The following is a 23,008-nucleotide window of genomic DNA, read 5'->3' as shown; positions in this document are numbered from 1 at the left end:
TTTGGGTTCCTGAGCTGCCCTGCAAGCCTTTACTCCTCGGGTGGGTCTGGGGACCTGGGATTTTTCTCCCTCAGGCCAAGGGATCACTGGGAGGTGTTGAAGGCACTGATGCTCAGCACTGCCTGCTCCTGCCACCCTGCCAGCCCAATGCTCATCTCCTTAGGAACCAGCCCCAGGCACAGGCTGATGTGCCACGTGGGGCTTGCTAATATTAGGTGTGAAGATTGGTTCATCTGCAAGCTGGGAAAAGACTGACTATTCCTGATTTGCACTTCCCAGCCTCAGGAGCTCCAGCCGATTTTTTTTTTTGCAGTCTGCTTTGGAAAAAAACTGTGAAGTTTTAAACGATAAATCCAAAAATCTGCTCTGAGATTGGCCATAGCACCTACTTCTGCTGCATGCTCTTCAGTCAATAGTGTGTGTTCCCATAGCAACTGGAGGAATTAATTTAATGGCATTATTAGGCCTTATTTACATGCATGCACACGCACACCTGCATGCCATGCACACAGAGAAAGAGAATGAGAGTCCTACTCTTCAGGAAGATCCTCATGAGAAGTCAACCCAGTACATGAGGTTCAAGTAATTGCAAGATCCTGATCTCTCACTTAACAGGCACAAGCCCAAAAGCTGACTGACCAGCCAGAAAAAATTCAGCAGCACAGCCCCACAACAACGGGGTCCAACCTCATACCAGTGATACAGCTGGGAGTGGGGATACCACCAGAGGAGGATGGAAGACCCCGCTCTCATTGTCCACACCTCGCTGCCAGCTCTCACCAGGCAGGTGGTGCCAGAAGGGAAGCAGAGCCCTCCTCTCCCTGTGTGCTCCCTGCAGAGGAGTGGATTAGTGGCAACATTTCTGTTCCATTCACATTTCCTTTGCGCTGTGGGAGGATGCTGCACACTGAACTTTGCTGTGTTTTGCCTGCTTCATCCCAGACCCGGGGACTTTTGGACAACCTCTGTATCATCAAACATGAGTCAGCTATTTCCATATGCCCTGAAGCTCTTCTTGTTTATTGACCTTCTGCTATTTGCAGTTACACATTAGCCAAATAAACTTCAGAGAGAGCTTCGCTTCTCTTTGCATTTCAAAACACTAGCACTCTACATTAAGGTATCTCACAAAAATCTATTAATTGAGGGAAAGGACATCATTTATGCTCAGATACCATTGTCAAATGTTTAGTAACCTTGGTATTTAAACTAAATATTTCAGAAAACCTTGTTCTGAATTCCTTGTGAGAATCAAAAGATGTAAAAACCCAGTTACATTGTAAGAGCTCTCCAAAAATGATGCTTGCTATCTTTTTGACATTTAAAATGCTAATATGCCTTTTGCTTGTGTTTATTATCTAAACGCATAGAAATATTTATTTTTAAATGCCCAAAGGGTTAGAGTTGATCTCCAGTAAGAGACATTTTGTAGATCAAGATCAGACAACATTTTAAATTAATTTGAGTTCTCAAGGTGAAAAAAAATTAATCTTTAATTTATCTGAAAGTATCCAGTGCAACTTTAGAGATGAGCCAGTCCTGCGTTCCCACACAGCCCCACAGCATGACCAGCTGCTGCCCTGTGCTGTGAGCGGGGGAAGATTTCAGCTCTGGGTTGAAAAAGACAGGAAGCTGATTTTCAAGGAAGCATCACTTAGTGTATTTGTAATGACGTCCTTTTTCTGGTTTTGAGTTCATGGCAGCACCATGGATTTTTAAAAAATCCTGGAAGTGGACATCTGAGTGACTGTAGAGGATAGTTGATGAGCAAGGGGAGGAATATGATGCAAAGGTGACTGGCATAGAAAAACCTTCTATTTGCTTGGGCACGTGGCTTTTTAACCCATTGGACCTCTCCAATTGCAGGAGCTGCTTCTGACAGCCTGTTGCAGATGGACAACCAGTGCACTTCTGTGCAGGGATTTAGTCCTTCCCTCATAACCCATTGCCCTTGTTCTTACCAGAGGAGAGAAAGACAGGAGCCACTGGCTCTCCCCCACCGCTCTCACTGTGGTGAGAGGGGAACTGTGCTGTGCTGCCCCTGCCAATGCTTTCAAGGCATTGCCTGAAATTCTGGCATGGGGATAACTTGAATTCCATCTGGGCAGCAGATGTCAAGAGGCAGCAAACCTCCCTACTCTTCCATTGCCTGCTCCCAGACCTCACCTGGCTCCTTTGGGCCACCAAGCTCCCACAGATCACACCTCAGCCATTTGCAAAGCTCTGCAGAAAATCAAACTCTGGAAGCTTTGCTGCTTAAGAAATCAAAGTTATTTCAAATCATATTGAGGGGAAGCAAGCAGAGATGTGGAATTTGTTTGGACACTGAAGGAACTTCATAAAATAACTCTGCTGTACCAGTAGGCCCCGCACAGGTACCATCACCTTAATCACACTGTGAAGGTGTGGCCTCCAAACCACTTGGGGTTTTAACACTTCGAGTCCCAGACTGCAGACTCAAAAGTGTCAATAAACTATTTGCATGTTCTGGGTGCGTGGAAATAATGGCCTTACATATATATTTAAACAGAGAAGCAGGCACAGGCTCATCAGTTTTGCAGGTCAACACTATGGGTGCTGCCTATCCAGGCAGCTACACAGAGGTACATGGAACAGAGGTTTTGGGTCGTGGCTATCCCAGGACAGGTTTTTCAGTGGGTTTTAGTCTTGCTGCATGACATGGTCACTGAACAGCTCAGCACTGGCTGCACCAGGAGGGGAGCTGCAAATCCTCACTCGAGAGCACGTGAAAAACCAGCCTGCCCCAGCTATGGCTGCAACACTCTCATCTCCTGAGGACAGGGAGTCAAGACACTGAGGCAGAAAAGAAGGAACCCTCTTCATCAAAGCAGTGGATATAAATTTGCCTTTATTTTGGTCACTTCCCCAACCTGCTGTTATGCTTTTTGCCCTGTCTAAATTGAGATTTCATACTTGGAATTCATCCATGCTCCAAAAATATCCAGATACAGAGTGAAAGGCACTGGGTGAGTCACCAAAAATCCAAGCTAAAGAATTTAGGAATGCATTTTAATTACCATTAGGATTAATTTAATGCTAACTACAATGCCTTTCATAACACATTTATTTTTAGTACCAAAACACACAAAATACTCTTTTGGAGTACTTGACTGTTAGCATATGCAAAATTCAAAAGGAAGACCAAACTGTAACCAACATGATATAGTTTATGATATTATCCATTCCTAAATATGTTTGAGTTTCACCAAGTCACAGGCAGAGCATCTGAAAAACCCGGAAAATTAAGTTGTTGGACATCAAGAATTGAGGACATCAGTGCTCAGAAATAAACTCAGTTCCTGGTAAATATGAGGCAGTGTACTGTAAAAAACCAAAGCTTCTGAGTTTTAAAAAGCTGTTTGCAGGTCACTTTTAAAAAACAGCTCTGGTCATGCCTATTTCCAAAAAATCTACTTTTGAACTTGATGGCTTAGCAAATAATCATCTCATATCAAATATCCCTTTCAAAGCCCTGGTACTGGAACATGTAGTGCTGATACGGCTCAATATAAGCACTTAAATAAAGGTTATTATTTCCAAGTCTATGATATTAAAAAAAATACATCAATAGGGCAACTGAGTTCAAAATATGCAGAATAAACTTATTAAATGCTGATTCTGGTCATCTTTCCCTTCTATTAGATAGCTGCAAACCTGTTAGTCCCGCCCTGCTGTAACAGTGCTGACAGCACCTCCCTCCATAGCCCTTCAGGGGTAACCATGCCTCATTTCCAGGGATGCCAGTGCACCCCCTTCTCATATAGTGCCAGGGCTGTGCTTTAAGAACCAGGTTTCAAAATCAATTCACAAATCAAATTTTCAGCTTGGAAAAATATCAGTCTTTTATGGCCTAGTCCATCACTTCAATGCCAGTGAAATTTTGATCAGTTGCTTGATCCCCTGTTAAGAAATAAAAAATAAGGAGAATCCTCATGATATTGTTCTTTCATGTATTTGCTGCAGTCAGCAGCAGCTGCAGAGGTTTTCTTTGATGCTTCCATCCTTTGAAGCTTTCACTGCACACTGTTCGTTGCATTAAGTGCCTTTGAGGTCTGCACCTGGGAGTGCTCCTGCTTCTTTTTGTGGAAAGTCACCCCCAGAAATACATGCATGGTGTTCAGGGAACCCAACCCATGCCAAATGCAGCTGTTGTGTGGCCTGGACATTTGTTCTAATGGTCAAAATATTCTAATTCCCTTTTTCCATTTGAATACGATTCAAAACAGAGTATGAAGAAAAAGATATCCTCACTGGCCTGGCCATCGGGACTATGGTGTGGATCTTTGGAGTTCAGATGGATTTTGGCCTTCTCTGTAGTCATCTTCAAGTTACTTTCAGTCACTTTGTGAGCATGTACACTGATTACAGTCATGGCCCCAGTCTGCTGGATTTGGGTCGAAGAGCAGCCTCTGCCACTGACATCAGTATAATTGCTAGGACATTAAGGTGGTCAGAGCAAGAAAAAGGAGATGGAAGTCCCCCTTTAAGGTGTTCCCATTGCTGGTTTGGTTTTGTTTTCTCCCTTCTCTCGAATTTTTAATGACTGGAGGACATAGGTGAGTTCTTTCCCTCCCAGCACCATGCTTTGCAGGGAGGAGAGGGAGCGGGCTCAGCCCAGGAAGCTGCCAAGTGCTCTGGCCCTCCATCAGCAAAGCACTTAAGACTTAAGGGTGTACTTGTTTATGCAGTACCATCGACAGAAATACCCATAGAGCCCTCAGGATCCAAATCAAGGCTACGTGACACGTGGGAGATCTTAAAATGGCTTTTTTTTCCCTTTTCCAGCAATGATGCAGGACTTGCCCAAATGAACAAACAGAACTCTCCCATTGAAAGGCTGCCCATCTGGCTCCTCTCCTAAGAGTGCTAGGACAAACAACATAGCTTATCTAGTTTGGATTATAATTATATAAACACATTGAAAAACATGCTATATTATATCATAGTGCAGGATAGTGTATTGTGGTACAGCATAAATACAATATCTAGTATGTATATAATATATCTAATGTATATATAAAGGGGGGACCCTGTCTTCCTCATGGCAGACAGTAACATACATTGAAGCAACAACATGAAAACAACAGCAACTCTTCAATATCTTGCTGTCCTGCCATAAAAAATTTCAGCCCAAAGAGTGAAAGTCAGCAAAGGCTTAGCAACCAAAATCAGGATTCTGGAAATGGTCAGGGAAGCATGGTGGATGTCACTGCCACCTACGCTGCTGCTGAGAAGACAGCTGGAAACACAACCACGGTCTGAGATACATGTGCCTCTGAGTGTTTCATAAATCTGCACAATCCTGGGACACATTTCAGAGGAAGATGCACAGGGACTGTGACAGGTTTTATGCTCTGGTAATTAAAATGCCTGTGTGCACTGTGTACAAAGATGGATAAGGTGTCATGGATTCTGCAGAATAAACACTCTAAAATAAGCACATTTTCAGCTCAAAATAAATGAAAGGTAAGCCAAACCATCTCAAATTTAAACCAAATGCAGGCCAGTATTTTCCTATTGTGTAATCTTAAAAATAGATGCAATTTCTGTCATTAACTCTTGATGATTCTTCCTTAACCTGGACTACTTCCTCCTGGATTCTACTGACATTTCCCACAGAGGTGGGTTGACTCTGCCTGGACACCAGTTGCCCACCAAAAGCCACTCTATCACCCCCTCCTCAGGTGGACAGGGGAGAGAGAATACAGCAAAGAGCTCATGAGTTAAGGACAGGGATACTTCAGAGTGCCCCAGAATCTGCCTTCCCCAGCAGCACATCCCAGGGACACATGAGGCCAGCACTGCTTGACAGGGAGATAGGGGACAGCAGGGAGATGTTAGGACAAAAGAGCATAAATATATGAGTGAAAGCAAGTGAGTTGTTAACACCAGGCAGATGAGAAGAAGACATGGTGAAAAATGGAAGAGCAGAACAATTATACCACATTCCCGCTGGAATCTGAGAGCCAAAATATCCCCAGAATTGGGGCCCCTATGTCAGAAGGTGTCAGGCAAACACGTATTTCACACTCTCCTTCTGTTTGGTGCAGAAGGTCCCACCTTGCAACACTGTTGGCTGCTGTGGGGTCTGAAGCAATAAAGACCAGGGCCATGGACCCTCTGACTTAGTGCTGGCTGTGGACCACCTGAATAGACTCCCAAAACTACGGTTTGAAAGTCAACAAAACTGTCAGCTGAGGGAGAACATGAGGCTTTCTTCAACCCTGCTGTGAAAGGCAGTGCCTGCAGTCACAGCACCAGCACTCTGGGCAATTGCTTTTGCTTCCTTCTGGTTCCCACATGGGCTTTCTTCTCTGCCTACATCCCCACCTAGGAGTGGTGGCTTTGGTATCTAACCACTGTGCTCTGCCCAGGTGAGCACAGAAAAGAAATCATTTTCAGATGGCAAAGTAGGAAGAGAAGAAGAACAATGTGGGACAGCAAAGTGCACAGAAAGCAATGACTTCCCTGGTCAGCTGTGAGTCTGGCCAGGGAAGAGGCCACTTCTTCTAAAAATACCTTTCTGATGGAAATTGATTTTATTGGTTGCATTTCCTAGGAAACTAAGTAAATGAAAAATAGGCTTTGCAATCTATTCTTTCAGTTATTCTTGCCTAGTATAGACAAAAGTATAGGTTGAAAACGATACTTTTACTGCCAGCAAAAGACATCTATAGTCTGCAGAATCTCCAGGGTGTCACTGGCATGATGCCCCTGGTTAAATTGTAACCACACTGCTGTTAAATGTGGTGCTGCTGTACAATGTGAGGAAAATACTGCACATATACAGTAGGGCCTAATTCTACCCATGTATCACACGTTTTAAAAAGTTTTTATGCTCACATTAAGCCTGATGCTATTCCCACTGAAATCAAAGCAGTATTCCCACAAAGCTCCACTTGGCACGAGATATCAGTGTCTTTACAAGAGAATTGTTTGTGATGAGGCAGAGACCAAGCAATGTGTGCCCTTTCCTTCTGCCATCGGGTTTCCAGAGTTAAAACTCCATCGTAGCCTTTGTAGCTGCAACCTCCTTTCATGTAGGTGTCATTTGAAATGAAGAAAGTTCTGCCCAGACTGAAGTGAGAGCAACAGTTTTTAGGCACGTTAAAGCAAGTAGCGAGTCTCCAAACCCTCCTTGAGGTTAGTGGAAGACTATGTGAAAGGGAGACCATGGAGTGTGGCATGCCAACATGAACAAACTACAAAGCAGAGGAGCAAGAGGGAATTAGAGAGTGAAGAAGGGAGCGTGAGTGTGAGGAAGCTTAACAGCCGTGTTGGCAAGAAGCAGACTGTCAGCAAGGAGGATATTGGCAGTCTTGAAGTCAGGATTCAAAGAGCAAGTGGCTGGCTTGAGTCTGCACTACAGGCCTTTGAGGGAGGGTGGGGCTGAGAATACAGAACACCAGGACCAGCTCTCAGCACAGATGAGAACTCGAGACTCCCTGCTCGTGCTCCTGCTCGTGCAGTTGTTGAGTTACAAAGAGGACAATGTGCAAAATGAGCCTAAGCTGAGTGCAAATGTATGTTCTAAAATCATAGCACTGAAAAGCATTAGCAATTTTCCTTTTTAAATCAGTAACAAAAAAGGAACTGAGAAATAGAGAAATTTAAAATAAAAAAATACCAAAGCTCATTAATTTCTTTATAGAGGTGTTGTGATTGCTCCATAATTAGAAGCTGAAAAACATCTTATGCTTATGAGGAATGCATGTGTATCCTTCCCAGAGTTACAGCACTTACACTGAGGGTAAATACTTTTCAGGGGATTTACAGACTAAGCTAATAATCAGCTCAAGGTAAACGGTTCCTTTGAAAAAAATCATACCGCACCAAACACTTTGTAACACTGACAGTGCTTTAATGATATTTTTATTTTGCACTGGAAAACTTATGCTCGAACAGAAAATAAAGCAGTTCAGCTTCAGGGAATTCTGTGGGAAAAGTGATGCTCCTCCAAAAGGCCTCCCATTTCCTGCTGTGACCAAACACGAACTGGCCCATCTCTGCTGCCTGTGCCTCTGCTGACACAGAGCTGTGCAGAGGTGCTCAGCCTGGAACCTCGTCATGTCACTGAGAATCCAGGCGGGTCTGGGAATGTTTTCCCTTCGCCTGCGGGAGAAGACAACCGGCTCCCTGCGTGAGCACGGGGCTGAAGAGCTGCCGGAGATTTCAGGGGACAATAGGAGAGAGCAGAGACAATTGTGAGAGAGAAGCCTTTGATAAAGAGGGGAAAGAGACACTTTGTGTTTAAGTCACCTCAGGGTTTTTCTGAATAGGCTCTCCTCTTCTAAGGAAGAGATGAAGTGGCCCTAGAAGGGTATTTTGGGACCGCACCCTCAGCTCCTGGACCTTGCTGCGATTTCAGTCAGTGACAACCTGTTGAAAGCATGGAAAGGATTTTAGCTGCCTTTATGAACTGCAACCTCTATTTCTACAAGCACAGCTAATAGCCAAATCACTGAAAAACAATAAAAAAAATTAAAAAAAAAAGAAAAGAAGAAGGAAAATAACAGGAGATATAATCAGACACATCTAGTTCCAAGTCAGCCAAAACATGCAGAAAAAACAATGAAGGAACAAACTAATGCCTAGAAGAAGAATTAGCAAGAAACACATCCTTGACTAAACTTTTCAGCTTCACATTTGCATCTACAGACCTGGAAGGTGAAGAGATGTTTTGTGATTGCTCAGAGCAGGAATTGTGACCCTGTGCTCAGAGCCACGATACTGAAGATGTGCAGAAAGATCAATAAAATTAACAATGGCAACGATACGCAGAATGAAAACAGGAAAACCCCATGTATATAAGAAAAGAAATCTAAAGGGGACATCTGCAAAAACAACTAACCAATGCAGTATTTGTGCTACCACTGTATGATCTGCATTTAATAAATGGGAGTATATTAATTCACCAACATCTAATAAATGGAGGAGAGGAGTGGTGATGATTAAAACAGACCAACACATTCAGTGATCTAGGGGACACTTAGTACTGAACATACAAAAGCAGGATACATGAGGCAGATGAGGGTCAGGTAGCATTCAGGAAAGTGAAGATTCCTAATTGTGACCAAATACTTCTGACCAAAAAGGCAGATAACTCATCTTCAGGTGAATGACACTTTCCTGAGCTCCAGGCAGAGTGAAGCTCTCTCAGAAACTTCCCCATATGGCTTTTGCTCAGGAGGCTGCAGTGCAAACGCTCTCCAAAACCAGCATTTGAAGGGAAAGCATTTATTGAGTGGGAAGTGGATAATTCTGTGGAGCCTCTAATGGTATAAATGTTACTGGAGAAGCCATTCCATAACATAATGTTTGTCAGAGATTCAAGCCAAGGCAGCAGATGGAGAACATGCTGTCAGCAGGCCGAGGAGAAGCAGAGCTAAGCTTTGTGAGTCCCAAGGGAGTCAAGGAGAGCTGGTTCCTGCATGACCTGCTCCTGACATGCCTAGAGAGGTCACCATGACCCATCAGCAATGGAGACAGACAAAATTCTATTTTATTCAAAGCCAGTGATGATTGACAAGCTTCTCTAACCCTAAGCAGCCTGTTCTCAGGTCTGGCTGGTGACAGATCAAAGTCCCATCTACCCCTGACAACACAGGGTAGCCTTGAGGTGGCACACGCCCTTATTTTAGAGAAGCACTGTGCCAGAGGAGTACCTAGCTGTGTCTGGAGTAGATGAGACAGAGGTTAAAGCCATAAAATCCTTTTGTAAGGGACCCTATAATGTAGCTGTTTACTTATCTCACAGGTCTGCCAGGTTTTATAAAGGCTACCGAGAGACTCATCTAATTTTAGTTTTTTAAGTGCAGGTGTTTTGGCTAAGACATTTGTGTATGTTCCTCTAAAGAGGCACAATGGGGAGAAATAAACTCCTGCAGAGGGGTAACTTCTTGCTCCCCAAGAGAGGTGATCTGACTCACCTTTGGAAGCCCTCCTCTCTGTTGATAGCCTGGCTTCAATGCCACTGCCACCAGGTAAGGGGGAATTCAATCAGATGGTGCCACAAACCAGCCTTCACCTCTAGAAAGCTGCTCTATAGTGTTGTGCAACACTTAGCAGGACGTGCCTGCTAGGTCAAAATCTGACTCCCTACATAGTGTGTCCAGGACACTGCCCCCTCTCCTACCACAGCCCAGATGGGGAGAGCAGTGAGATGAGACTGAAGCCTTGGGGGAAGCCCTGTGTGCACGACAACAGCCTGTCCTGAGGACATTGCACAGGGCCAGCTGGAGACACTTGTTAATGAGAATCCTGGTACAAAGAGAATGAGAAATGTGACCTTTGGAAATTCAAATCAGGCTTGGCACATGTGTCTTCCAAATGACTGCTGTGACTCCCGTCAGGGCTCATGTGGATACAGGGTAGGTCTCAATGGCAGGCTTGCCACTTGTTTTCCACGTGCTGTGACCCAACCTCCTCCCTGCCACAGCAGCACCAGCCCGTTGCTCCACGTGTCCCTGAGCGTGTTGGGCCACGCTCACACACTGAGCTGGGCTCTGCCACTCCGTAAGCTCCGGCTCCGCGCCCTCAACCTGCCCACCTGGCCGGCAACGTGAGAGCCAGCGCTGTGCACAGCTCTTCTGCAGATCCTAGCAACTAAATCACAGCCTCCCTGCCAATCTACTCTTCCCTGTGCATCAGCTTGCTTATTCAAATACACCTCACTGGCATCTAGCCCTCTCTGTTCACCCAGACAGCTCCAGCTCTTCCCTTATTTGCCCTTTTCCATTCCCCTTGCCTCACTGAGATGCATTTCAGCTCTTGCTCTCCCCTGGTATTTAATCCACTGTATAGGACTCTGATTTATGTGGAAAGAAGGGAGACCAGAAGGAAAAACACCTAAAAATCTCCTTTAGGACTTACTGTAGAAAAGTTATCAGAGCATCTGGGGAAAAGGATTTTCTACTGGGTAACCGGTCTAACTCTTCCTTAAAATCCTGCTTCTCCTAGGAAAGGTTTTACTGAGTGGTCCCTCTCTTGCTAAGAAGGGAGTTCATGAGCCTACAAAATACCCTTGCAAGCTGTAGAGAAAAAAAAAGAAATCCCTCAAAATATTTTGTAGAACCTTAAACCCAGCATCAGGTTTCATAGCTTAGACCTGTGAGCATCTGAGTCAATTATCCAATAGTCTGATCTGGGGAAAACCCAGGAAGAGGTATTTAATTTTATTATGGGAGAAGTTACTATGGGAGTTCTGGCCTGCAGAGAATGTCTCCATGCAATGTTTAAGTTTGATTGAGAGTCAAAATCTTACCGCTTCCTTTAGTTTCTCCTTTTATCTTTTCCTCTTTACATAATCCACATTGCATTTCCAGGGAAGTAGGTAGAAAATCAAACAAGGAAAATTACATTCTCTCATTGATGGCAACTTGGATGGAATACATCAGTAATAAGCAAGACAGTTTATTAGAACCACAGAGTTTTGCTTCAAAAAGTGAAACCTCCAAAAGGAGGAGATGGATATAGTGGGAAAACAACTTGTGGCACAGTCACATGTGAGAAAAAGGATTCTGAAACACAGATGGTGAAAAAATCAAACACACTACCAAAACATCAGAAGAAAAAGAAGGGAAATAAACAAAAGAATGAAAAAAAAAGAGTACCTGAGCTGTCCAGGAATACAAAATGACAGACCTATTTTAGGGCCACATCTGAATCTCTGTGGAAATGAGAGGTGGCCATTGCAATGACTGGAAACCACACCGGGCTTTAGTGCTGGCAGCACGGCTCACCTAGAATGGGGAAATGAAAGTGGAGCATCAAAGATGGTTCATATCATGCTGTTGGCTGTCGTACCTTGATCACACTATCTCTCTATGCTACAAAGATGAATGTATTAAAAAAAAAAAGGAACATAAATGTTCTAGTCAAACCATAGGTCATGCAAAGAGCATGTCTTTCTGGAGGAGCAATATATAATAACACTAAATGTTGTTTTTCATGCCTTTTCTTGCTTGGTTCCAGTGGACAAATCAGCAGCTGCAATGGTTTTTTGTGGTAGGTAGATTTGAGGACTCCAGAAGGGGACTGCTGATTATTAATATTTGCAAGGGTTGTAATTTCAATGTATGATTTGTTATTAATATTTTGTAACTCTATGCACTAGTTTCACATTACTTCTAAATCACCACCAGAAGTGACAACTTTAATTAGGTTTTTAAATATATACAAGACAGAGAGAGGCATTTGGAAGCCAAGCACATTGTATTTTTGCCGATCAGCCTCTAGGCAATCACTTGGATTGAAACTATGCCAGCAAATGGAACACTCCTGTGTACATACCTCAGTTTTACCCTCAGTGAACTGGACTTGTTCATGTAATTACTGATAGGGTGAAACCCCTATGGAGAATGAAATGATGTGAGTGAAGCTGGTATTTCCTCTGACTGTAAAACATGAATATTTGACAGGGCGTATGCTTTGGAGTTTATTCAGGTAAAGGCCAGTTCGAGTCTGTGGGAGTCAAGAGAACCTTCCTAGATGGTGCGGAAAAAACTCAGAAGGTCAGTAACAAAACAAAGAACTGCCACAAGTGTCACCCTAGAATTATACACAGCTCTTTTACTTCTTCCCCCTGGCAGCTGTGTGAACATTGAAAGGTCCTATTTCAGCACCACAGATGAATCCCTCCGGAAAATGAGAGGAAGAGAACCAAAAGTCAGTGGATTTTGCAAGCGGACACAAGACTCACAAAGAGGGGAAACTGCCAATGAAAATTGTGGAAAAGAACTGCTCCTGCAGTCACAGCACAAAGCTTAAGCTGTTGGACTGGCATCAAAATCCACTGGCACAGAAATGGCACATAAGTGACCAAATCAATCCCAATTCGATATGTATGCTTCCTGATTCCACAGGAAAAGAACCTGAAGCCATTATTTTCCAGGTGTACATTTTGGGATTGTATCACAGTGTAACCTTTAAACACACTGAAACAAACTAAACTTATTTTGGAGGAAAAATCAGCATATTTCTCAAATATGTCTTTTGTTCATATGTGTAGGAGAAGGAAATACAGATGACCTCACCCCTGATAAGTACCAGCTTTGTTAATTACCCAGCACAGCCTCACCCCTAATGAGTCACAGCTATATCCAATAAAGATAAGAGTGATAAAAGGCAGTGGGTTAGCTGGTAAGAGGAGGATCATCATGGAGGAGGAGCTTTGAGAATCATGAAGCAGGGAATCACGAAGCAGGGTCCTGGAGTGGGAGAATCACTGCTGTGAGGTCAGTCTGGGTCTGCAGTCAGAGCCTGTTGTTGTAACCTGCGGTCACAGTCTAGCTGGGTAAAAGCCTGCAGTCAGAGTTTAGCAGGAAATAACCAGCAGAGGCTGCAAGGGAAACCTACAGTAGGAGTTTGCTGCAGGCAAAGCCAGCAAATAATAGGAGTTAAGATGACTAAGCTGTGAAGAGGAATAAACCAGGACTATTTTTATGCTGTGTTTAACAAGAAGTCTGTGCCTCAGCTCATTTTTACTCCCTAATAAGAGGGCTGCTACAACACATATGGTTTGAAGTTAAAGGTGTTTAAATAGCACTTAAGAGTGAAAAAGAGCACCGTGTTACTCTTTAGAGCCAACACAGCCCACTCTTTTCATGTTTATTCTTATTTTACACACTTTTTCTTCTGCTTCTGAAAGGGAAATACACGTATCTATTGAGAGCTTCTAACACTCTTGAGAACTGAACCTTATTATTGCAAGAGTGGAATAAAGTAGGTAGATGCAGAGGCAGCACCTCAGGAGTCCTTCATCCAGCTGAACTTGTTAGAGGGGTGATTAGGTGTATTTCTATTTTAAATAATCATTTATGTGCATTAGGCAGCAGGTCCACTCAGGGTGTTGAGTTTACTCAAGGTTAAGCTGGGAGTCTTGCTTTGTGCATTGGCCTTTTCTTTCTTTAAACAAGCCTATTGAAAGCTGCCATTGGCACCCTTGAAGCATTCTGAACAGCTGCTAGGAGTACACTGATGGTAGATCACACAAGCCATCACTGAGGTGTCATTCAGCTCTCAGAACTGTAAACCAACCTCCTTTAATCCTCTTCTTTGAGGACTTGTCTGAACTGTTGAGGGCTTAACATATTTTTTTCTAGAGCTGTAAAATTATTACTATCCCTAAATTTTGCAACAACACTAATGGTTGCTGAAAAGGGAGTTTCATCTTTTGAGTTATCTATGGGTAAGTGGTATACTTTCAAGGGTAACTTTTATAAATTACCAGTATCTATCCACAACAAAAGTAAGGTCTGTGATAGTCTAGAAAACATTCCTTGCAATAGTTTAAGTGCAGTAAGGAAAGTGTGTGCTTGTCTCATTAAGACACAAACTTCAGCTCCACATTTTTTCAAAGTAAGCATTTATTCCTTCTAATTATTTTTTGTATTGGGCGAAAGAATTCAGTATAAGTTTATTTTTCCAGAGGAAAAAAAATTGACAATTGTAATCAAGTAGTATCTGAAGTGACAATTCATTCTTGCATCTCCTAAAATATAACCATTTGGCTCTAAAGAATTAACAAAAGAGAATGGACATCAAAATGCTTTGGTAGCTCAAGGTACCATGTTCACATTGACTGCATGCAAGTCCTTCCCTGAGACACACAAACTTGTATCAAAAGAAACCTTTTTTCCCCTTTACTCACTGCATCTTTTCTTATACTGAATTACTGACAGAGGTGCAACTTACTGCGTAAAATATTCAAAGATATGCAAATGTGTTTGCAGCAAGCAGCCACAAATATACAATAGCTGCCTGAAAAGCAATTTACTGTGGACACAAACGTGTTCTCTACATCTGTTACATGCAGTTGGCTACATCCCTAAAACAGTTATTCTGCTGTTCCAGAAAATTCTGAAATGTGGTCTGTACAAGCTTGTGGAACAAAATGTTTTCTCAAGAATGCTGCTGATACTGTCAGTATTCTTCGAGGGAAAGTGCTACAAAGTGTTGGGAATTTTAGCTTGCAATTGCAAATCGTAGACTTCTTCCCTTCCTTTTTTTCTTTTTTTAATTTGAAAAATGTTTTACTCACAAGCCCAAAAGAACCTATTGAGACACCTGCTGCCTCTTTACCTCTTACCCAGCACAGGACATCCTGTTCATTCTTGCCTAACCCAACTACTGCTTCCTCTTGCACGATCACCCCAGCTGATCCAGTCACTTACCAACACCACTTTCCCTGGAGGCTCTAGGCTTGAACCCAAAGGCATCTCGCAGGAGCACAAACACAGGCATGGGAAGAGTATGCTTCAAAAGGATATTGTCTGTCATACAGAAAGATGACATTATGGCACTCTCTAGGTGTCCAAACCCGGTAATGTGAAGAGCCTTCCCTCATTTGCAGATGAAGTCATTGTGGGGTTCTCCTCAGGCTCCTACTAGAAACCTGTGATAATTAGTCACAAGCCATCTTCACCCTGCAGCATGCAGCACAGAGCCTGTAGCTACCAGCACCAGTGAAATTAGTTTTGACACATATTAGGGTTACAAGGTTTATTAGTGTTGATGCAAATTTTGATTCTGACATAAGCTATGTATTTTTCACTTTTGCTTAAGAAAGCAGAAAATTGCAAGCAGTCATTCTAGCACTCACTTTGCTAAAAACCTCAAGAAATATCAAAAAATATTCTGCTGTAAAAGAAGATTGTTTTCTGTCATTGAAGAAAGAGAAGAAAACCATTCTGTTCTGATTTTTGTGTACAAATCACTTTTGTTTTATTAGCAAACATAACAATATAAGAAATTAATATAAAAAACCTAAAGACGTCATATTTTCTTTGCCACACATTGTTACATACTCTGTAGTGACTCTGGGTGCTCTGATTATTCACTTAATCTCCTAGGATACACTTTCAGCTACAAATGTTTTAAATAACCTTTTAAGTCGGATATTAACCCACCTTTTTCCCTAAAGCACAATACAATAAATGGGTGATAGTAAAGAATAATAAATAGAAAAGTTAGTAATAAATTTATTACTGCCAAAGAACAAAACTATATTTCCTTTCTAAAATTATTTTTGTGACTTATCAGTACAGTAGATTTGGCAGGAGAATCTGGCTTGGATTTACATGTATCTGTTTCGAATGTACTCTCTGTACATGAGGAAGTCATCTCTTCCCAGGGGCTGCATGTTTCCTCTTCCAGCCTGAATGTGTGCATGGAAAATCTCTATCGATTTCCTATCAGCTCTTGGAGGCTGGACTTCGTAAATATTGTCTTGAGAAAAGGAGGAGATGGGTATTCTGGAAAAAAACCAAACATGCAGAATATTTGGAGCTTTAGGTAAAAACTTTCCACAGAGAGAGAGAGAATTTCTTTTCCTTGAAATATACAGGAAAGTCAATGAGAAAGCAAGTTCCCAGTAGATAATTCATTTACCTAGATTTTTATCACTACTGCAGACCTTTTAAGACCCAGCTTTCCAAGTAGGGTAATTAGGTAAGTTGCCATTAAACCCATTACAGAATACCTTCTCACTTCCCTTTGCCCTGCCCTCATTTCTTTATCCTTCCTCAGATCTGCTACGGTCAGTAAGTACCCCAGCTAAAGTAGATCTGTGCCATGCATTACAGCAGATAAAAGAAAGACTTCATTGAGCTATCTACTTAGTGGCAATTATAACAAGTGATTATACATTGAGCCAACACAGAGAAAGGATTAATTAGGTAAAAATTTTCCATCTTATTCTCAGGAAACAGACAATTTATTATAAGCAGCAGCATTCAGATATTTTATGAAAATATTTTTTACATCTTCTTCATTCAACAAATACCGTATTTGAATCCTAATATGCACCTATTTTTGGGCTCAAAACTTCTCAGGTAAGAAAGTAAACTGGCAACTTACTGTCAAAGCTCACTGTCTCATAAAGTAAACAGTAACCAGCCCAAATGCAATGAAGAGACACATATTAGCATCATTGCCATGTTCTACAGAAGCCATATTACCTATCTGCTTTTCAGGAGACAAGAAGTTATTTTTACGTGTAGAATCTCCTCTTTTGAAGGTAAAAAAAACAAGTAAGAACTGGAACACTTAAGCAAAGGGAAAGCCCTTCTATAAATAAAATGCCCTAATAAACTCCTACTTTCATTGTAGGCACAAAGTAATGTTTGACCCCGTTTCTAAATGAGGATCTCTATTAAAACTGTCGAAAACTCTTGCACCCTCTTTTTGCAGCCTTTTATTTTAGTAAAATATATTGTATTTTGGATGTTTCATCATGTGACAGTTCATTAGTTTTAAAAAATTACTGCAGCATGTCATGTAGGATATACTAATGTGCCTAATATTCCACTACAACTGGAATATGGTATACAAAACAAAAAGGTTTCCAGATTAAAGTAATGCTTTTCAATTTTATATTTCAACTTTGCATAGCCATACATTCATTTGATTACTCTTTGACTGGAACGACATAATTATTTATACAAGTATACTACTGAACTTGAGACAATAAAATCACTGGTCACCCACAGAGTTTGGCTGCATACTCTAAAACTTTTTTTTTCTCAACAATGTGATAGTTTCTTCTCATGATCATTTCTAGTTTATTTAAGGTAGGTGTTTTCAAAACCAGCAAAAAACATTAGTCTAGATGCTTTAAAAGTAGGTTGTTTTCCAAAGCATCCATAGTTTCTGCAGTACTTATTTAGCCAGTGTAAAGCATCCAAGCTGAGACACTAGCAATGGCATTTGACACTAGCACACTGTACTAACTTATAAATGTCACTTTATAACAACAAAAGATGACACTCTGGTCTGTCTGGTCCGCTAGCAAGTGGATAATTAAGTAAAAGCAAAACAGAGCCGTAACACTAAATTGATGCCTTCTCTGTTTATTGTTTGGTTTCTAAAGATATGACATTTCTGAAGCACTAATGACTCAAAAATCCTTTCCTTAGGTACAATGGAAGCTGGGCAGCAAAGTGCATTTCATTTTGAGCATTTAATAACTGAATCTCAATTTTCCTCCTAGTTGCATCAACATGATAAAAATATATTGAAAGAACCACATGTTCATGCATGCCAACTTTGATTAATAACCTTGTATTAAGCTGTAACTATTTGTAGAGTGCTTGTATTATCCAGTCATTTAATTAAAAGTCATTCCTCTAACGTATTAATGTAAAAATCTATTCTACTTTATAAGTTTAATATCTTACAATAGTCATGAAGGAGAGCATGTTATTTATGATTTGGCTATCAGGTTTCCCTAGAGACCTGTAGCTTTATGGCCTCCCAGTGAAAATTATGTAGACAGGAACATAAACTTCATGTCATGAAGGACAGCACCCTTGACATGCGATTTTCAATTATTTTCATCTCACTTGTGAGCAGGCTTCCTGGTGTTACGGTTTCACCAAGAGAATCACTGTCTCTACTGTAAAAGATACAGTTAAAACCTTCAGTTATAACGAGGATGCTCCATACTTCCAAGGAGAAGTGCATGATGATGTGGATTAGCTCTCAGACACATAATCACCAGAAAGCCACTGCATTTGTTTCAAAACTGATTAGTTCTCCTCAAGAAGTACATCTAAAAAGTAACAAAAATGTACTTTTTCACCTTGTTTGAACCCTAAGCAGATATCCACGAAGATGATCAGAGGGCTAGAGTACCTCTCCTATGAAGACAGGCTGACAGAGTTGGGGTTATTCAGCATAGAGATAAGGAGGCTCCAGGGGGACCTCATAGCACCTTCCAGCACCTAAACGGGGCTGCAAGCGAGCTGCAGAGGGACTTTTTAAAAGGGCATGAAGTGAAGGGGCAAGGGGAGGTGGCTTTAAACTATAAGAAGACAGGTTTAATTTTAGGCAGTAGGAGGAAATCCTTCACTGTGAGGGCAGCAAGGCACTGGAACAGGTCACCCAGAGAAGTTGTGTTTGGCCCACCCCTGGCAGTGTTCAAGGCCAGGCTGGATGGGGCTTTGAGCAGCTTGGTCTGGTGGAAAGTGTTCCTGCCCATGGTGGGGGTTGGAACTGGATGGTCTTTAAGAGTCCTTCCAACCCAAAGCATACTATGACCTGCCCTGAAGCACAGGCACTGAAGAGAGCTTGGACTCTGACGTATGCACCAGCCACACTTTGGTATACGGATGTTTAAGCGTGCCCACACTCTCCTTTTGTGCTACAGGGAATCAACACACTCAATTCCCTTTTCAGGGGGGAATAAAGTTTCTTGTACTCCTAGATAAACATATGAAGTACATTTGAAAAGGTTTTGAGAGTGTAGTTTTACAACACTATTATTTATATCATACCAAAATTAATACTAGGGAATTAGGGAATTAGGAACAGGTGCACTGTGTCAGCCAACAGTAATTACACTACAGTACTAAGAGCCTCTCTTCATACACATTATAACAGATTGTGCTAAAAGTAGTCCAGCTCAGTTTAGCTCTAAGTAAAATTACATCATTTTTTCCTTCATGGAATTTCAAAGAACAAAAAGAAGAATTTCAATATCCTTCCACATCCTTCACTCAAGTTCAGTATTATTTCACTGCATCACTTCGGTCTTTGTTCAAGTCCCCATTTTTTTATTTCTAGTCAATACTTACAGTTTCTAAATTTAAGCCAGAACCTTTTCTTCAGTATTTATACAATTCATATTTGAATTCATAAATATCCCTGCAGCAACATTATAAAAATAATAAACATTTCTTCTTTTGTAGTGGTTTCATCTATTTTATTAAAATGGTCAAGTGTTTAAAATCGTGAAGTGTGGAGTTACTAAGAAAGATTTTCTTGAGAAGTGTGGAAAAGACAACTAACCTAAGCCTAAATTATATCCCCCTGTTGATATGAAACCAATGTTTTAGACTGAGTACTTCATTTTACTATGAAAAGAACGAGGGTTTGGTTGCATTTGTATCATATATGAAGCAACCACTGGAGAATTAAATTTGTCAGATTTTTTTCAACTTAAAAGGCATCTAACATAAAATTAAATGAAAACCCTCCCTCTCTCCCTAATCTTGAGTACACTTTTGTTCACTCTGTTTTATCTCTAAAAATTAGTATTCTTTGAGGAAATTCCTGATTCAGAGCAGCAATTCAGATTCAGTAAGAGAAAGCTTCCTTGTTTCAGAGTTGAACAACATGCCTTTTAAGAATGGCTACATTTATGATTTTAACTAAAAGAACAATCTGTCATCATCCAAACAGCATTTAAACATTTTTAAAAGTTACAGAACAAAACACAAGGAAAATTTTTAAGCTGTCCAGGGATACATTCTAATAAAAAAAGAAATTACCAACTCTAAGACACTCTGTTCACCTGGTTTTTACCCTGATACCCTGCTCCTCTCTGATCTGCACAGAGGAGGATGTTTGGTAGAACTGGCAAGGAGAGATGACCCAAATGACTTCAAGAGGAGGAGTAACAGGAGGCAGAGATTTGTGTGCCCTATGACTTACACTTCTACTATTCAGAAACACATGGAAATTGGGAAAAGAGAAACATTAACATCTGACTATCCCAAAGCCACCAGTATTCTGTGCAGACTCTCTTTAATGTGTTCATTTTACAGCAGCTCAGCATTGGGAAAAAAAATGCATTTAAAGGGGTAAGGAGGGAATTATTATCTCCTAGACTGTCTTACATGCAATTCTGCAATTACAAGAAAGAAATTGCCCTCGTTCATAGCAAAAATATTCTTCTTACAAAATTTTCTTACTAAACTTGTCCATTTAAAACATTCAGGCTTGCTTCTCTCATACTGAAAAACGGTTTTACAGTTTGCTAATCTAATTAATCTACTTTAATACCCATTAGATATGTTTTATTATAAAACTACAGGCTCTTTTACTTACAAATGTGGTATCATCACCTTAAATGTACCTAATACCAAGTAACTAAACTCTGTATTGTCTCATACACAACATTACATTTGTTTCATGTCATTCTTTCTCAGCCCAACTGAGACTCACCCAGTGTCTCTCCCTGCTTAGGTATAAATGCTGTGTATTTCACTTCACGAACACAGAGGGGTGGACAAGAGGCAGCACAGGAAACAAAGCTGAGGCTTCTGTAAATCAATGGATTGCAGAAAAGCTCTTGCAGTTCTAGGAAATGGCCATGCTGTTGGATAAAGTATCATGTTCCCCAGTGACAGAAGTAAATAAAATTCTGCCTTGCCCTGGTGAAATTTTAAGCTGCCTACAGTACAGGAAGATGTCAACTGGGAAGGTAGAACTTGATCATCTAAAATGTAAGACCAGTTCAATATTAGTAAGACATTTGGATAACAGCATGACCTGATCTTCTAGTACACTAGTACTAAGAAGATTGAAAGGCAACTTTGGATGTTTTTTAGTGAAGAATATACAAGAAGAAATTGCCCTCTAAGCTCAGTACATTCAGTACTTTCTGTTAATTCAGGATTGCTAAGAGCTTTGAATACAAACGCCTTGATACTACAAAAACTAAAAAACAAAACAAAAACCAAACCCCCAAAATACCTGAACACTCAAAAAACCAGTTCTTCATGCTATGCATTGAATCTCCTAATGCTGTAAAGAAAATGGAAGTGTGACTCTCAAGCAATTTAACATCAATTTTACCTGATCACTTTCCATATCTAATGACAAATGCAAAAGCAGGCTAAAGGGAAAAAGAGAAAGAATACTTACAAATTTATGACCTTATCCAATGGGTGTTTTGAACAAAATTGCTGGTTGCCCTTGTCTTGTTTATGCTGACTCTGTCCCAGCTGAACAAATCTGTGAAAAGTAGTAGATTAAAGAATAAATCAAAGAAATTAAAGTTTCTTATTTATTTATTCTTATTTATTATCCCCCAAAATCATCAAACAAAAGAAAATGACACTAAGAAATGAGATTTTGAGTCATGCTATGTAAGTCACTGATCATGATGTACTTCTCTGGTGAACAAGAGAGATTTTTAAAAATTCACAGAGGGTGCATGCATGAACCCAGAACCTCATTTGAAAAAAGATTTGCTTATCTATTGGTGTCACCTAGTATGTCATGGGAAGAAAGAGGCAGCCCTCTACAGTCAACTTCCTATGAGCCTTTCTCAAAGTAATCAGTCAGAGGAATAGTGTATGGAAAAATCAGCAAAAAAGACAGTCTCCTAAGTTTCAGATTAAAGTCAGTCCTCTGCTGAATTCAATCTAGTTTGTTCATCTAAAACACTGTTAGCCCAGATCACTTATTTACAAGCACAACCTTTTGGGACAATTTCCATCTCCAAATAATTGCTGGAAGGAACTGCCAAAGGAAAATACTGTCATGGGCTTTTTTTCTTGACAATAAAGTGGAACAAAATAATCTGAAAAGTAGTTTTTCACTAATCTTAGTCACTTTGAATAGAAGAAAAAGTCAGACGGTTTCAAATGTAAATATGTGTAGCTATCTTGCACTCTCCAACACAGCTGTGCCACTGAAAAGACAAGTAAACGTCAGTTGTGATTTACTAGTTTAATTTTCTGAGGCAGAGGGTTTTTCTTAACAGTGAGCTTCCATTTAGCTTAAGAAGTCTTACTGGTCTACTTCAGGAATATTTACTACATTTCAACAAGCAACTGTTACCAGTGCAAAACCAACTGCACAAAAGAGTGTACAGAACAAACAACAAATGAACAACATGTTCCTAAACAACTTAATGCAGCTTTTCTTTCTGCTCCATTCAGAGTCTATACCGTAAGAACAAAAGCCTCAGAGACAAGCAACATCATTATGACCATTAAAGGAATAAACACATTACTAAATAGGAGAATTTTAACTGGAAATCAAGATAATTAAGATCTTCTAGGGCAGGAGCCTGCTATTGAAACCAACTTAAAAATCCAAAGGCAAACCAATTAATTGCTTCAAATTATTCAATATTTTGAAAGTTACAAGACCTAAAAGCACACAAGCAAGTTTCCTGATGACAGGAAGATACCACGCACGGTTGACCTGCAGATACATCCTCAAATTATTTGAGGGACCTCCTGTCCCTTCCAAA

General features: G+C 40.8%; 1 protein-coding gene across 3 annotated transcripts in view; it reads right to left on the bottom strand.

Annotated features, from left to right (window-relative positions):
* Positions 1-15,507: 15,507 nt before the first annotated feature.
* The window catches only part of FIG4 (FIG4 phosphoinositide 5-phosphatase), a 50,317-nt gene continuing 42,816 nt past the window's right edge, over positions 15,508-23,008 (bottom strand). For all 3 annotated transcript variants that reach the window (XM_063389786.1, XM_063389788.1, XM_063389787.1), the window contains exons 22-23: positions 21,670-21,759; positions 15,508-16,274 (exon numbers count right to left, since the gene is read on the bottom strand). In XM_063389786.1, the coding sequence (XP_063245856.1) occupies positions 16,097-16,274; positions 21,670-21,759 (268 nt within the window). In that variant the 3' untranslated portion in view covers positions 15,508-16,096. The remainder of the gene's footprint in view (positions 16,275-21,669; positions 21,760-23,008) is intronic.

Source organism: Prinia subflava, chromosome 2, assembly GCF_021018805.1.
Source record: "Prinia subflava isolate CZ2003 ecotype Zambia chromosome 2, Cam_Psub_1.2, whole genome shotgun sequence".
Lineage (NCBI taxonomy): Eukaryota > Metazoa > Chordata > Aves > Passeriformes > Cisticolidae > Prinia > Prinia subflava.
Note: the sequence above shows the minus strand (reverse complement) of the source record. Positions and strands in the feature narration are given on the sequence as shown.